This window comes from Bufo bufo, chromosome 7 (genome assembly GCF_905171765.1).
Source record: "Bufo bufo chromosome 7, aBufBuf1.1, whole genome shotgun sequence".
Taxonomy (NCBI): domain Eukaryota; kingdom Metazoa; phylum Chordata; class Amphibia; order Anura; family Bufonidae; genus Bufo; species Bufo bufo.
This window is the reverse complement of record NC_053395.1, coordinates 23967269-23984887: the sequence shown is the minus strand read 5'-3', so window position 1 is coordinate 23984887 and position 17619 is coordinate 23967269. Positions and strand designations below refer to the sequence as shown.

Below are 17619 nucleotides of genomic sequence, written 5' to 3'. Positions count from 1 at the left end.
ATTAGTTGACTGAATATATATTTCCTCTTCCTGGAGGAGAGTTATGTTTGAATTTTTTTAATCATTTTTACTCATTTTGGTGTTATTTAGAGGGGGTGATCATTTTGAAGAAGAATTCTCACAACATTTTTTATTTTCTGACCTGTAATAAAGGTACATTATATACACTATAGTGAAGGTAATCTTACTGGTGATTGTATTTGTGAGTTATAACCTCCCTTCTGATTCTCAACTGTGTCATGTGACCACATCTCTCCAATAGCACAGTAAGTCAGATATTTCTCTATTCATTATATAAGACTGACGTTGAGGCTCCCATAGGAATCTGACTACATGTCCACATATCAGAAGCTGTGTTATTTGGAGAGTCAGAGTGTTGGTCACATAAAACAGCTGAGGATCAGAAGGCAGGTTATAACGCACAAATACAGTCACTGGCAAGAAAATTACCTTCACTACAGTTTATATCATGTACCTTTCTAACAAGTCAGAGAATACATATTTTTGATTGCTTCTTTAATGGTATATAAGTGTGTTTAACTTAAGCTTTTCATTCGTATAGGTCATTAATACCTACTAGTGGTTATTCTAAATCATGAAAAAAAAATCTAAAAGATGTTGTGCTAAAGTTCACTAAAAGGATTGGAGAAACATCTTCAAACTTTTTGAAGAGCCCAATTTGACTCCTCACCTGCTCCAATTAGTAAGTAATGTGTGCATAATTCGGCTTCTCTTTTACTATTAAGTGCTTGTTGACCCACCATCTTTTGTGTTTTCAACCTCTTTAGACTCCACCAGTAATGATTCTACTGGATAGTTTTTTACTGTCTGGTATCCTGGTTGTATTCTTTTCATTTTTTAGGTTTAGAGTCCAACTAAGAGTGACCGTTAAAGTGTAACTGTCATTCTTTTTTTATTTTTGTAATGTATAGGGGCAGTGATACTGACCATTTTTGTAATATGCTTTAATTACTGAAATTGTACATTTCTATTAGAAAAATAGCTATAAAGTGGCCCATTTTGAGACTTAGCAACGCTACTCTGTCTTCTGTTTACATAACACAGTCAGTGTTGAGCAAGTCTCCACAGTTATGTAAACAGAAGACAGAGGAGCGTTGCTAAGGCTCAAAATTGGCCACTTTTGAGCTATTTTTCTAAAAGAAATGTTCAATTTCAGTAATTAAAGTATATTACAAAAATGGTCAGTAGCACTGCCCCTATACATTACACATATAAAAAAAGAATGACAGTTACACTTTAACATTAATTCCCGATGTAATTGTAAACAACCCCATCATATTCATGACCCATACAAGGACAAATAAGTGATTTATAGAACAGGAAAGAATGTTAAAATGAAATATACAGTAGACATTAGATTAACCAAAAAGTCATAACATCTTGCCATCACCACAATATATTTTGACATAGTCTTTAGAAAAGGTAGTCAACCCTTGTCTCTACTCTAACCCTTCTTTCCAGGTTATGAGTACCCATTTCACCAACCGAGGTTAGGTTGTAAACTCACAGTTTAGTTTAACCAGTAGCAACAGGGTTAGTTGAATTAGACATAAAGTTTTTTGACATAAAGAAGATAAAGATATTGAACTGTTTAACTAAAAAACACGTGAAAGATACTAAAATACCAAGACGTTTTTTTTGCTTTTTTAAATGAATATTTATTGTAAGTAAATAGATAGCTACAAAAACCAGACAATAATGAAAATACTGGCAATGTCGTATAGGGTGTACAGCCAATGAACAACTAATATGGTGAGATGCTAACCATGACAACGACAGAAATGATCAAATATAATAATTCAACCTTCTGTTGCTTTGGCAATATTTGTAGCTCATACACTAATACAATTCATAGCACAAATCTTCTGTGGGAGATGGATTAGTGCTTTAATTCAAGATTTTATTTGCCCTGAATTGCACTTGTTGATTTATTAACATAGAAAATAGAGAAAATACAGAAAATTATGGAGTTGTCCCACAATGACCATTAATAAAAATAATTATAATATCTAGGCCAGCAGTGGTAATGGATGTAACTATAGTATTGCATATGCATCCAAAGGGATCATCTCCGTCTTCGTTGGGAGTTGGAGGATGGTCTTCATAGGGGTTACGTAAGAGGTTACACATTCACGTAAGAGGTTACACATTCAGTAAGAAAAAGGTAGCAGGAAAAGTTGCAATCTTACATGAAAATGCTTTGCTACTGATCAAACTAAACATTTTGAGATACAGAACTTTGCGGGATGGTTCGAAACTCTTGGTTCTGGTACTTCCGTACAATATCCTCTGTCTAGGCAGCCTACTGTGACAGACTTCACATTTCAATTGACAAGCAAATGGATGGACAATGACTTTGACAATTCTCTGAACTGACTTCTGATTCTTTGATTGTCCTTCTGTTGGACTAGTTAAATGGTTTTGCATATCTAAAAAGTTTATATTATGTCCCAAGCCAGAGAATTGAAAAATGGAGTCCAAACCTGGACCCAATCCAAGATCTCCAAAAGAGCCTCCAACTATCATAATTTAAATTACTGGTCTCCTCATACGGACAGAGGGAGAGGGACCTTTTGGGATGCTTCAGGGTCTGTGGTCAAATGCTGCCTCTGCAAGACTTGTAATTGCGCCCCTGAATATAAGGGATCTAATATTGAGGCTTCATCGTCTCAAATGACAACAAATGAATGTCTTCTTTAAAAATTTTGGATATTACTGAGCTACCTGAGCACAGGAATGTGAAGTGTTGGCATGGGTACATAAGTCCAACCGATACTAATTTTCAAGCTAAACCATTGATATGGTAAAGACACTAATAGGGCTCAGACTTTCTTGTAGTTCTCCTTGAATGGCAGTATGCTGGTCTGTAGGATGTACTAAATGGATAATATAAGAATTTCCAGAACATTGGAAGTGGTTACAAATTAATATTAAATTAAACTTTGCCTGGATGAAACATTTTTATGGAGGCTTTGTCAGAGTAAGGATTGGGTGGTGGATGATGGACTTAGTGAAGGTTTTCAGGGTTAGCGCTGGTCATGATTGAGTTGTTTCAGCTACTGAATTGGTAACCACAGAAAAAACAAATCTCATCCCCCCTCCCTTCAGTAATTAAAAATCCAAGAATATAGTTATTAAAACACATTATAACAGAAAAAGCCCAAACAGCACTGATGGGAAAGACAGTCGGAATGAGAAAAGGAGTCGAGCACAATCTTCCAGTTAAGACCTTTCATCTCTGTTCCTTACGACAGATTGCAAAATTCCGTAAAACTTACTTCTGATATGGCAGGGTTAAATTGAATGACTTCTGCGGCTGTAAATTGTTTACAGAAAAGTCCAATGTTGTTCTGTATATAGGAAGCTGTAGATGAGGTTCCCAATGAACATCCATCTTCTAGTGACAAAAAAAAAACACAAGATCTCTCATGACCTTAAGGTCTTAGCACAGTAGTACATGTTTGTTATGACCTACAGGACCTATACAACTTTCTAATCTGCCTTGTATATCCATTGCTCAATATCCCTGCTGGCCATCATTGAATTGGAAATTTTGTTAATTGCACAGGCTGAATGTCTATCTAGAATATGTGATGTTCACACAGTGGCCCACATTTACTAAGCCTATAGATGGTGTAAGCTTACTTAGATAGTCTGCCTAGATCTGCGCCAGATTTTTCACAGGGGCTCAGGCTAATGAGAAGTCCGGGCAGGGATATTTTTTCTAGCTCTATACCAACTATTGGTTAGCTTTGGTTGAGACATCATTTTATGCCATAATTTTGGTGCAATTTTGATGCAAAATGTTGCATCTTATGGCAAGCCCCTTTCTCCATGATTCACTCCTATAGTGATTCACTTATAGGAGTCGAAAAGATTGAAGAAACCTGAATTGTATCAAATTGTGCCAAAATTGCACCACTATTTAGACAGATTCTAGGTCCAGACACATTAGCAAATGTAGGCCAATGTATCATGACAGATCCCCCCACAAAAAAAATGAGCCCTCATACAGCTCTGTAGATGTAAATATAAAAAAGTTATGGGGGTTGGACTATGGGGATGCAAACAAAAAAAGACTTTTTTCCTAAAGTTTTTTTTATTATTAAAACACAATAAAAACTATAAAAAAAATGTGGTATTGCTGTGATCATACTGACCCACAGAGTGAAGATAACAGGTCAGTTTTATCACATAGGGAACATCGTGAAAATTAAACCCTAAAACTCTGGAGAAATGGCTTTTTTCCCAATTTTTTTTATTTTTATGGTGCCATTAGAAAGTACCACTTATTTTGCAAAAAACAAGCTGGGAGCAAAAAGCAAAAAAATGGAAAATCACTTGATCAGGGGGTTAGAGGTTTTTCCATTATTATACGATGCGGAATTAGTTCAGATGTTCTTAACAATTCTGTAAATGCCCCTGTGACACTGCGATTGAATGGGGGCATTTTTAGATGTCTGCAACCACTTGATGAATATAGTGTCCACCACCTACATTTTTTTTATTATGCACCAGGCTTTAAAGGACACCTGTCAGCAGATTTGTGCCTATGACACTGGCTGACGTGTTGTATGTGCGCTTCGCAGCTGAAGACATCTGTGTTGGTCCCATGTCCATATGTGCCCGCATTGCTGAGAAAAATTATGTTTAATATATACAAATGAGCCTCTAGGAGCAATGGGGGCGTTGCCGTTACACCTAGTGGCTCAGCTCTCTCTGCAACTGCTGCGCCCTCTGCGCTTGACAGAACTAGGCCGTGTAAATGTCATCACACCTGGCCCTGCCAATCAAAGTGCAAGGGGAGCGGCAGTCGCAGAGAGAGCTGAGCCTCTAGGTGTGCCGCAATACACGGCATGGTCTTGTGCATGAGGCATTACACTGTGTTTTTTTCCGCACAAGAATCCATGCAGAAAAACATGGATATGCGGCAATGTGCACAGGTAGCCTAAGGCCTCATGCACACGACCATAACATGTTTTGCGGTCCGCAACTTGCGGGTGCACAAAAAACGGATGCCGCCTATGTGCGTTAGGCAATTTGCAGAAGGGAATGGAAGGCTCATTATAAATATGCCTATTCTTGTCTGCAAAATGGACAAGAATAGGACATGTTCTCTATTTTTTTTTCGAAGCCACGGAACGGAGCACCTTGTGCTGTCCGCATCATTTGAAGTGAATGGGTCCGCATGCGAGCCGCAAAAAATGCAGTTGCGGACCCAAACAACAGTCGTGTCCATGGGGCCTTAAAGAGTCATTGAGTTTTCAAAAAACTTTTGATATGTCATAGAAACATATAAGAAATTTTGATCAGCGGGGGTCTAAATGCAATGATTTGTAGAATGAGACAAGAGAAGCGCTCTCATATTGAGCTGTCTGTCCTTGCTGCAGAGGACGGAATTAAAATGGGCCCATACACTTCTATTGAGTCCATCTCCTGCAGCGAGGAGAGAGAGCGTGTTATGTGAGCACTTATCTCCCCTCGTTTTAGCATATGATGGGGGTCTCAGCGCTCAGACCGCCACCAATTAAAACTTTTGATATGTCTCCATGACATAGCAAAAGTTTTTTGAAAATTCACTGACCTTTTAAAGGGGTTTTCTGGGCCAGAGCTATTGATGATCTATTCTCCGGATAGGTCATCAATATCAGATCATGGGGGTCCGAAACCCGGCACCCCCACGATCAACTGTTTTGGGCTGTAAAGAACAGAGCGAAAGTTGCGGCAACTAGAAACAGCTGATAAGTGGGGGGTGCCTGTTGTTGAACCCCCACCAATCTGATATTGATGACCTATTCAGAGAATAGATCATCAATATCTCTGGCCCAAACAGCCCCTTAATGGATAGCCATGTATAGGTACTTTAACCCTTTCATGACCGGGCGATTTTCTGTTTCTCTTTAGTTTCAGTTTCTTACTCCCAGCCCCTACCCCCCCAAGCCATAACTTTTTTTATTTTTCTGTTCACATAGCTGTATGAGGGTTTGTTTTTTGCGGGACAAGGTGCCCTTTCTAATGGCACTATTGACCGTTGCCTACAATGTGGTGGAAAGCGGGAAAATAGAATTGTAAATGGGGTGAAATTAGACAAAAAAAACACAATTCCAGAATTGTTTTTATGGCATTCCCTATATCATTAAACTGACCAGTTACTTTCTTTTCATTTTGGGGAAAGGAAGGTGATTTGAATCTTTTTATTTTTCTAATTTTTTTTCAAATTTATAAAAACATTTTTTTACACTTATTTTTATAGTTCCAGTAGGAAACTATAACAAACAATCATCGGATCGCTTTTCTCATAGACTCCAATGCATTAGCATTGGAGTCTATGAGGATTTTACTGTATTTCTACAGGCAGGGGTTCCATAGAAATTACTAAGCAGCAGCCTCCTGTCACACAGTAGGACCGGGGATGCTGATAGCACAGTCTGGCTTCCCCGATCCCTGCCGGAGGGAGCCGGAGCATACCCGGAAGTGCACGATTCTGGGTTTTCAGCATTCAGATGCAGGTTGCGGACAATAGCCATGGGTGCCTGCTGTATGAAACTAAGCGGAGCTGGCGCCATCTTTAAAGTCCCGACCACCAACGTATACACAGCAAGGACAATCAGTAGCTGTTCTGCGGTATTAAGAGTTTGTCCAGAATTGGGAACAAATGTCTGCTTTATTCCAACATCCGCACCGCACCTACACACAAGTTGTATATGGTGCTATAGCTCAGTCCTGCTCTCTACAATGGAGCTGAGCTGCAGAACCAGATACAACCCATGGACAGGCGTCGTGCAGTTTCTAGAAGAAAGCAGCCATGTGTTTATAAGCCTGGACAAAACACCTTGGACACGATGATAACTGAGTAGCACCTGTACTGCAAATCAATTACATCCAACGGGGCAGATATTCTATTAAAAATGCACCGGAATTTCAATAATATAAGTCTAAAGATGCACCAGATTTATCATCCAGCATCGGCAACTGTGATAAATCTGACCCAGGGGGCAATGTATCAGGTGCTCTGTGCCGGAAGAGTGGACTGATTTTGCCTGTTTTGTCAGCAGAGTAGGCATTTGCACCAGATGTATGCTGGATGTTTGCATTTACTAAGGGCCGAACAAATGTTATGAGCTACATTTTTAGCCAGATATACCATTACGACTTTTTTGCAAAAGAGATGCACGAAAAATCACTAGTGTGCTCCTGCCCCCCTGACGGAGCCCTTATAGTAAATATGGTTAGACTTTAGACTGAAAAATCCATAGGTATTTTATGTGAAAATGTTTAAACAATAAAGTGCACCATTTTGTAAATTTGTTTAAAAAAAAAACTGGCTTCAAACCGAGCAGATGCCAAAAAAAGGGCAAAAAAATCTGATCTTGATACATTACCCCCTAAATTTGCATTGTCTTACTATTAGATATTATTGGTAAATCTGCCCCAGTGCTCTGCTGAATCCTTCTGACTAGACTTATAGAATAGATCTCGTCTTCAGACCGAGCGTTACTTACCTTCCATTGTATATTTGTTCACCAAAAAACTTTTCTGGAAGGTTGCAATATCCTGCTTTGTTGTAGATTTTAAAGAATTGTATACACCATCGAATGCTGTCACACTGCAAGAAAGACACAGCGGTGTAAGATACACCAGTCCCCACGCTGTCAAAATGGGGTGGGTGTTTGATACCATTGTAACCTTTGTTAGATCCACTTTGAATTGTATTTAACACCTCCCCCCTTACCAAATTGGTGCTAAATCCGTCAAATCTAGTGTACTGGTTTTGGCTATAGTATATCTAGACCCCATGGTTAATTCATTGGATTTAGATATACAGTAAGTAGCTACCATAGAGGTAGGGTAGCAATCATGGCAATGGCAATCATGCATGCAAGATGCTGCTTCATTCAGCTCTCTGGGTCTGCCAGACATAGCCAAGCGCTTGCTATCTCTTGTCCCATAGATTTGAATAGAGGGACGGAAAGGCATGCGTGTCTGCAGCTCCATTCAAATGGGGAGCATCCTCATTAACAGTGGGGCACCACTGGTTGGACCCCTGATGACCTATTCTTGTGGATAGGGATAAATTGTCTTAATGGGACAACCCCTGTACAAATGCTCTATTAGACCATATAAACATCAAAGAGGGGGTTTCCCACTAGCTCTGTAAGAGCATCTCATGGACTGCCTGGCTGGTTTTGGCTTCCCTCTGCAAAATCAGCCGCTAACCCGAGGTGATCGCCCAAGGGGTTGTGTCCCTGATGGTAACATCTCTTTACGTCCGATTTCAGCAGTACAAAACCATATGCTGATAACTTCCCACCCTAGTAATGATTGCAGGAAACCAATATTGTATTATATATCAAGCCCCCTTGTGCACATATACATAGTCTACTGTAAGTAAGTCATTGGTGCTGGGAAATTGCCATTGTAAATATTCATTATACGGATCTACTTACAAGAGTTGATATTTATCACAGCTGATTGCCAATGGAATTTCACCCAGTATGGTGGAGTTGATGGCAGGAAGCAGAAAACTGATTCTGTTTAGCCACTCTTCAGTTACTTGCACGCTCAAAGAACCGACAAGTGGAAATAAAGCATCAGCAACGGCCATAAGAATGGCTTCTTTAATTTTAGGCGATAGAAGAGTTGGATTCTGAAAAGAATTGTGAACATAAAACGCAATATTGAAGGTGATCTAATACTCATGGTAAACTAAAACATGTGGGTGAGGGAGGAGAAGAAGACTTGTCCTCTATCCTCATCTTGGTCTCTAGTGAATCCCTCTTTAGACATCAGCAGATATCGCATCTTTGGCCTTCCCTCAGTTTCTGACAAATGTACGTTTTCTCCCCCCTTCCATTCTAAATGGCTGGGCTCTTCCTGGGGTGATGTAAGGACTACTCTTATGTCTTTCCCCACTGCTCCCCCTTCCCCTCTCACAGAACACAATGACATTCAGCCACTGAGGCAAAGAGGAAGTGCAGGCTACTGGGAAGTATAGGAGATGCTACTTTCAGTTAAAAGGTATACATATAAATAAATATATTCACACGTACTACACACTTTTTTAAAAGTTACAATGATTGATATGCCTTAATTATATCTATGTTGCCATCAATTTAGTCATAGGGATGGGGCTGGGACAACTTTGTGTTAGGTAGTTGTCACCATTTGCAGTTGTAGAATCTCCTAACGTAATACATGGTGTTGGGATGTTATGATTCCCCAATAAAAACTCGAAACGGTTGGTTGGATGAACCAGAGGTCAAAGGGCACTTAAGTATTTGAATGTATTATTTATTATTAAATCTGACCTTTAGCGCGTAGTTTTGAAATGTATCTAAGTAAGCACCGAAATCATCCAAACTGCCACTGAATGAGAAGAGCAAAGTGGAGACTGCTGTGTAATTGCTGATTATGGAGCTAGTGGCAGAGGCATCAGCCAGTTGGACTCGAGTCAAGAGATCTGTAACTTCCATCTAGAAAAAGAAAAATTGTGTAAAGAAATATCATTTGTATAGTAAACATCTTACCTAAACTTTCGGGGTTGATATGAACATTTGAGGACACAGCAGGGCATAAAATGTAGAGTAGTCATCTCTAACCGGTGGCTCTCGAATTGTCAAATTTTTTGTAAAATTATTGGTAAAGTCACACTATTCATGGCTTAAAGGAAAGATCAGAGGGCTGAGAAGGCACAGATCAAGTACCAAAGAGAGCGAGTTTGAAGAGGGGGAGAGAACTAACCTGAGGTAGCATTAGAGTAGAGTGCAAAAGGCAGAGAATAAGTATTGAAAGGAACCTGAGCTTAAATAACCCACTGTAAAAAATATTATTTTTGAGAAATTGTCAGATATACTAAAAAGGTCTAATATTGCATTTTCTCAGGCTTTCTGACATGTCACACATATATATTAATGCACCAGGATATAACTTAGAGGGCAGTTACCTGTAGTTCTCCAGTGGTCATATTTTTGTAACTTTTTTTTGTAAAGTCACACAGGTATGGCTTAAAATAGAGATCTGAGAAGGTGTAAAGAAAGTACTAGAGATAGAGAGACTGAAGAAGAGAAAAAGACTTTCGAGAGGACCTTATAAAGTCACAATATGTATGGTTAAAATAGAGATCTGAGAAGATGTGAAGAAAGAATAAGAGAAGGAGAGACTGAAGAAAAGAAGACTATCAAGAGGACCTTTCAGTCACAAGATGAGATACAAAAAGGTGTGGGATAAGTACTGGAGAAGGAGAGACTGAAGTAGTAGAATAGACTATTGAGAGGATCTTGTAAAGTCAAAATATGTATGTCTTAGGCCTCTTGCACACAAACTTTTTTTTTTGCCGTTTACGTTCCGTTTTTTGGGTTCTGTATACGGACCGTATACAGAACCATTCATTTCAATGGATCCGCAAAAAAAAACAGAAGGTACTCCGTATGCCTTCCATTTCCGTTTTTCCGTTCTGTTCAAAGATAGAACATGTCCTATTATTGCCCACATAACGGACAAGGATAGTACTCTTCTATCAGGGGCCAGCTGTTCCATTCCGCAAAAAACGGAATGCACACGGATGTCATCCGTATTTTTTTGCGGAGCCGTTTTCTGCAGACCGCAAAATACTAAAAAAGCCATTTGGTCGTGTGCAAGAGGCCTTATAGTAGAGATCTGAGAAGGAGTAGAGGAAGTACTAGAGAAGGAGAGACTAAACAAGAGATTATTAGGAGGATGTTGTAAAGTCACAATATGCATGGCTTAAAATTGTGATCCGAGAAGTTGTGGAAAAAGTAGTAGAGAAGGAGAGACTGAAGAAGAGGAAAAAACTATCTAGTGGCCTTGAAAAGTCACAATATATGCGCCTTAAAATAGAGATCTGAGAAGGTGTGGAGGAAGTACTAGAGAAGGAGAGACTGAAGAAGAGGAGAAGCCTATTGAGAGGACTATGTGCAGTCACAATATATATGGCTTATAACAAAGATATGAGAAGATGTGGAGGAAGTACCAAAAAAGGAGAGACTGAAGAAGATGAGAAGACTATTGAGAGATCCTTGTAAAGCCACAATATGTATGTGGCTTGAAATAGAGATCCGAGAAGGTGTGGAGAAAGTACTAGAGCAGGAAAGACTGAAGAAGAAAAGACTATTGAGAGGACCATGTAAAGTTATGTATGGCCTATAACAGAGATCTGAGACGGTGTGGAGGAAGTGCTGTAGAAGGAGACACTGAAGAAACGGAGAAGACTATTGAAAGGACTTTGTAAAGTCACAATATTTATGGCTTGGAATAGAGATCCGAGAAGGTGTGGATGAAGTACTGGAGAGGGAAAGACTGAAGAAAAAGAAAAGGCTATTGAGAGGAGTTAGATAAGTCATAATATTATATGGCTTAAAATAGACATCTGAGAAAATGTTGTGGAAGAACTAGAGAAGGAGAGACTGAAGAAGAGGAGAAGACTATTGAGAGGACGTTATAAAGTCACAATATGCAGGCTTAATACACAGATCTGAGAGGTTGTGGGGAAAGATTAAATTACTCTATTAGATTACCAGATGAATTAAAGAAGAAGAGAAGACTTATCAAGCGGGCATGTAAAATCACAATATGTATGGCTTATAGTAGAGATCCGAGAAGGCGTGCAGGAGGTACTGTAGAAGGAGAAACTGAAGAAGAGAAGAAAACAATTGAAAGGACCTTATAAAGTCATAATATGTATGGATTATGATAGAGATCTGAGAAGGAGTGGAGGAAGTATTGGAGAAGGAGACACTGAAGAACAGGAGAAGACTAATGAGAGGACCAATAGGAAAGACTAGGAGAGTAGTATGAAGCACCTACAGTAGTCTGACGTAATGTATCATAGAGAACTGAAAACCATGAAATCATTACTCACCACTTGGAAATTCGGGTACAAGGACTTAATGTCTTGCCATGTTCCTGAAGCAATGTACTTCCCGATGTATTTTTGTAGCCATAATCTTGAGTTCAGGTCAGCACTAGTACAGGCAACACCTGATCACAAAAAATTATGTATTTAGTTATCAGATTTTTTTTAATATTACATAAAGAAAAGGTCTAAAATGAAAAAGAAAATAGATTTTGTTGAAATGCTTTCTGAAGATGCGGCAAAACTGAAACCTTACTGATTTGTTACAGGGATCAGTGGTCTCCAACCTGTGGATCTCCAACTCATGGAGGCTGTCAAGTATATTGGGGGTCTCACAGTCGCTGGAGATCCACAGGCTGAGGTCATTGGTATAGATATGCCGTTATTTGCTGGTTATGGTACAATTTGACTTACTTAAGGATGATTTTTGGGTCATTAGAACTGATTTGGCAAAGTTGAATATAGCATCAGGGTTCTCTGGGTTCTGCACTGTATTCAAAGGCGCCATGCTGTTTGGTACAAAAGACAGGTCAGCCTGCAGCTAAGAGTTATACAAGAAGGCATGATTAGTGTAAAATGCTCTACTTACATAGACGCAAGAGAGTCACAGGAGATATCAAGGGATATGAATCCAAGGGCTCTGGCATCAATTGAGGAGATAAAAAACTTGAGTCTATCTTGGAACCAGGTCAAAAAGTCATTGTTTGTGAATAATGGCAAGATGGACCCGAGCTTACAGAAGATTTCTCCCAATAAAAACTTTTTCACCTGGATGTTAGTTATTTGTGTGATGCCAGACTGTAACAGAAAACCAAAGAGCACAATACTATTACCTTACTGCTAAAGGTTAAATTCAAAGAATGTAACAACTGATTTAAAGAATAATATAGATAAATAGATAGCTACTGTAGATAGATAGATAGATAGATAGATAGATAGATAGATAGATAGATAGATAGGAGATAGATAGATAGATAGATCGATAGATAGATATGAGATAGATAGATAGATAGATAGATAGATAGGAGATAGATAGATAGATAGATAGATAGATATGAGATAGATAGATATTAGATAGATAGATAGATAGATAGATAGATAGATATGAGATAGATAGATAGATAGATAGATAGATATGAGATAGATAGATATTAGATAGATAGATAGATAGATAGATAGATAGATATGAGATAGATAGATAGATAGATATCACTAGAAGAATCAACTGTAAGAAGATACACGAAGAATAAAACATCAAAAATGAATCTACCATTTACCATTATCATTCCTTTATTAAATGCATCCACGAATTCTTCAATAGTTGCACTAGTTATTCCACCCATCACCTTTGAAACTTGGGCCTTCTCTGACAAGACCTGACCATTGGCCACATAGTAACCCAACTGCTCAGCAGTAAGTTCTGCGATTGCATCAGTCTAATAGGAAAGGAAGTAAAACATTTGCTCATTAGTGTAAAAGGAAACATCTATCTATCTCCTATCTATCTATCTATCTTATTATCTATCTCATATCTATCTATCTATTTATCTATCTATCTATCTATCTATCTATCTTATTATCTATCTCATATCTATCTATCTATTTATCTATCTATCTCATATCTATTATCTATCTATCTATCTATCTATCTATCTATTATCTATCTATCTATCTCATATCTATCTATCTATCTATCTATCTATCTATCTATCTATTATCTATCTATCTATCTATCTCCTATCTATCTATCTATCTATCTATCTATTATCTATCTATCTATCTCCTATCTATCTATCTATCTATCTATCTATCTATCTCCTATCTATCTATCTATCTATCTATCTATCTATCTATTTCATATCTATCTATCTCATATCTATCTATCTATCTATCTCCTATCTATCTATCTATCTATCTATCTATCTATTTCATATCTATCTATCTAATATCTATCTATCTATCTATTATCTATCTATCTATCTTATTATCTATCTCATATCTATCTATCTCATATCTATCTATCTCATATCTATCTATCTATCTATCTATCTATCTATCTATCTATCTATCTATCTCATATCTATCTATCTATCTATCTATCTATCTATCTATCTATCTATCTATCTATCAATACAGTATATCTATTTCTCTATCTCATATCTGTCTGTATTTCTATCTTTCCTATATATTTATCTATCTATCTATCTATCTCATATCTATCTAACTCCTATCTATCTATCTGTCTATTTAGTTTATAAATCTATCATATATATTGTAATGGATACTTACAAAAATAAAGCCTGGGTATACATCTTTAATGTCTTCAATAGTGCCAATTTCACTAAATAACGCAAAGTTCATCTGAAGCCATTCACCGCTGCCTCCTGAACTTGCAGGACATGCCGGCCCTTAGAATAATACAAAATATATTATAAGCAATCTCCAGGTAAAGAGACGTTATGTGAACAGATGGGAGGACACTTGTCTTCTTACCACTGGGTGGTTTATTGACATTGAGGTAGGTCTTCGCGTACTGAAAGCACGCTGTTTGCGCAGATTCATTTAGTGCATTGTAATGGCTGCTAAGCCCAGATATTCTAAGAAAAAGCGAAATAAGTAAAATATCAATAACTAGAAAATCCCATATGACATGTCACATATATATCATTGTGTTATCTGTGGTTTTCAATAGGATCTACCTCTTGAGGTTTTTTTTGCCTTCCTCTGGATCAACTTGCAGGAGAACAGGTTGAACTGGATGGACGAAGGGCTTTTTTCAGCCTTACAAACTATGTTACTATCTACGTTTTGTGGCACAACCAGTGCCGCCCTTTTCCATAGGCTATGCTTGGCATTGCAGTACAGCCTCAATCACCTGAATAGAGTTGAGTGGCAATGACCACCACAGGCAATGGGTGGGGTGGTTTCTAATTGCATCTTTAAACGTGTGGTCAGAAATCCAACTTTGAGAAACGGTAAACTAAGCGGCCTTTGACACATGTAAATAGACATTATATATTCAAACACATGGGTTAGCTACTCCATTTCACATGACGTTGAGTTATTCTTACAGTGAAACCTCTTTGAGATGACCCTTCCCTTCAATATTGCTAATTTTTTTTTTTTAGAGGATTGCAAAAGATATAAGAGAATTATCAGTTACAGGGAAATTTGGTCTTGACAAGAGGTGGTCTTCTCAATGAGGTGGTATTTTGGGAAGGTTTTATAGTATATAATGTTCTAGAGATGTCTGAAGGTTCTCATTTATTCAGGTCATAGTATGTTATTAGTGATAAGTCTGAGCCACTGGACTTGATGTATTTTTTTCCCTTGAAGAAGTTTCTCTAGTCATCAGACTGGCTCTCTCAATTAGAATCACCGGAGAATTATCGTACAATCGATTCTCATTGAGAAAGCCGCCAGACGAATGGAGAAACGTCTTCAAGGGAAAAACAAATACAAGTCCACTTGCTCTGACTTATCTCTACTGATAAACATTCTAGAGATTCTTTTTTCTTACACAGATTTGAAGGCGGCACAGCTAATGCCCAGAGGTATCTGCTGAACTTGGCTTTCAGTGATGCTGGATAGGAAGAGGTTAAATTTGTAGTGAAAATATTTGCTCCATTGCTCATTAGAAAATCCAGAAAACTGCTGTGAAGCGATTCCAAAAATTGCGCTGAATAGTGAGGCTTGGATCTGAGCGTTTGGTAAGAAGGCTATGTTGTTCTGTACAGAAAAATAATAAAAAAATCTATTGAGAATTGTATATGTATAAAAGCAGGGACATATATCATTTATGTAGAAAGATTTGAAGTGGATGGATCGATAGATAGATAATAGATAGATAGATAGATAATAGATAGATAGATAGATAGATAGATATTAGATAGATAGATAGATAGATAGATAGATAGGAGATAGATAGATAGATAGATAGATAGATATGAGATAGATAGATAGATAGATAATAGATAGATAGATAGATAGATAGATAGATAGATAGATAGATAGATAGATAGATAGGAGATAGATAGATAGATAGATAGATAGATAGATAATAGATAGATAGATATGAGATAGATAGATATTAGATAGATAGATAGATAATAGATAGATAGATAGATAATAGATAGATAGATATGAGATAGATAGATAGATAGATAGATAGATAGATAGATATGAGATAGATAATAGATAGATATGAGATAGATAGATAGATAGATAGATAGATAGATAATAGATAGATAGATATGAGATAGATAGATAGATAGATAGATATTAGATGGATAGATAGATAGATAGATATGAGATAGATAATAGATAGATATAAAGATAGTTAAATAGATAGATAAAAGAAGAAAAAATAAACAGCAGCACTCCCTTGGTATGCCAGGTGCAGATCCCCAACTGTTCCTAGGACATGGAACGATGAATTTATAACGAAGAAAGTAAGGCAGCACTTTGGGTGTAATAAAGGTATTCACCTATTCACTAGAAGACCGGAGTGCTGCCTTACTTTCTTCGTTATAGATAGATAGATAGGAGATAGATAGATGATAGATATGAGATAGATAGATAGATAGATAGATATGAGATAGAGAGATAGATAGATAGATAGATAGATAGATAAATAGATAGATAGATAGATATATAGATAGATAGATAGATAGATAGATATGAGATAGAGAGATAGATAGATAGATAGATATGAGATAGAGAGATAGATAGATAAATAGATAGATAGATATATAGATAGATAGATAGATAATAGATAGATAGATAGATATGAGATAGAGAGATAGATAGATAGATAAATAGATAGATAGATAGATAATAGATAGATAGATAGATAGATAGATAGATATGAGATAGATAGATAGATAGATAGATAGATAGATAGATATGAGATAGATAGATAGATAGATAATATATAGATATCAGATAGATAGATAGATAAATAGATAATAGATAAATAGATAGATAGATAGATAGATAGATAGATATGAGATAGATAGATAGATAGATAGATAGATAGATAGATAATAGATAGATAGATAGATAGATAGATGATAGATAGATATGAGATAGATAGATAGATAATAGATAGATAGATAGATAGATAGATAGATAGATAGATAAATAGATAGATATGAGATAGATAGATAGATAGATAGATAGATAGATAGATAGATAAATAGATAGAACATTGATATCAAATATTTTTTACTACTTGCCTGATCTCCAATGGCCTGGAAAATAGACAGGAAAATGTCTAACTGTGCAAAAGACAAAGTCATTATATTGCTGACAAAGACTTCGGCTTTGGTGGCATCGGTCAGTATGGCTCCACTAAAAGCAAGGTTGGCTTTCTGTTCAGGTGACAGTAAATCAATGGCGGACAGCTGCAGACAAATAAAACATATTGAAGAATTAACTCTTTTATTGCCTGAAACATTTTACAGTACGTGGTACAGTGAAGAAAAGTGGCATACTAAGTACTCAGTAAGGACGAAAATTTCTCTAAAAGTTACAGATACCAAAAAAGATGGGGATACTATATTTTTCACACCACCGCTGGAGACTCTTGCATTGTCCACCCCTCCCGCATTGCTCTATCTGCAATTGTAGCCTCCTGTTGTTTAAGCTTTATCCCACCATTGCCTGAGAGCTAACAATATGTTCCTTTAAAAGGGTTTCCTGAGAGCGAAAACCACGGTTCTGCC

The 17619-nt window shown here is 37.2% G+C and overlaps 2 protein-coding genes across 2 annotated transcripts; both read right to left on the bottom strand.

The window, feature by feature from the left end:
* Positions 1-2781: 2781 nt before the first annotated feature.
* On the bottom strand, positions 2782-12199 carry LOC121008721. The gene is made up of 6 exons (XM_040441416.1): positions 12181-12199; positions 11900-12018; positions 9330-9494; positions 8469-8668; positions 7524-7627; positions 2782-3418 (listed from the first exon to the last, which is right to left on the bottom strand). The coding sequence occupies exons 1-6, from the start codon at positions 12197-12199 to the stop codon at positions 3267-3269; spliced, it is 759 nt and encodes a 252-aa protein (XP_040297350.1). The 3' UTR covers positions 2782-3266.
* A 367-nt stretch (positions 12200-12566) lies between these two features.
* LOC121008720 lies at positions 12567-17193 on the bottom strand. Its single transcript, XM_040441414.1, has 7 exons — positions 17131-17193; positions 15414-15622; positions 14387-14490; positions 14183-14301; positions 13171-13329; positions 12621-12691; positions 12567-12570 (listed from the first exon to the last, which is right to left on the bottom strand). The coding sequence occupies exons 1-7, from the start codon at positions 17191-17193 to the stop codon at positions 12567-12569; spliced, it is 729 nt and encodes a 242-aa protein (XP_040297348.1).
* Between the last annotated feature and the right edge of the window lie 426 nt (positions 17194-17619).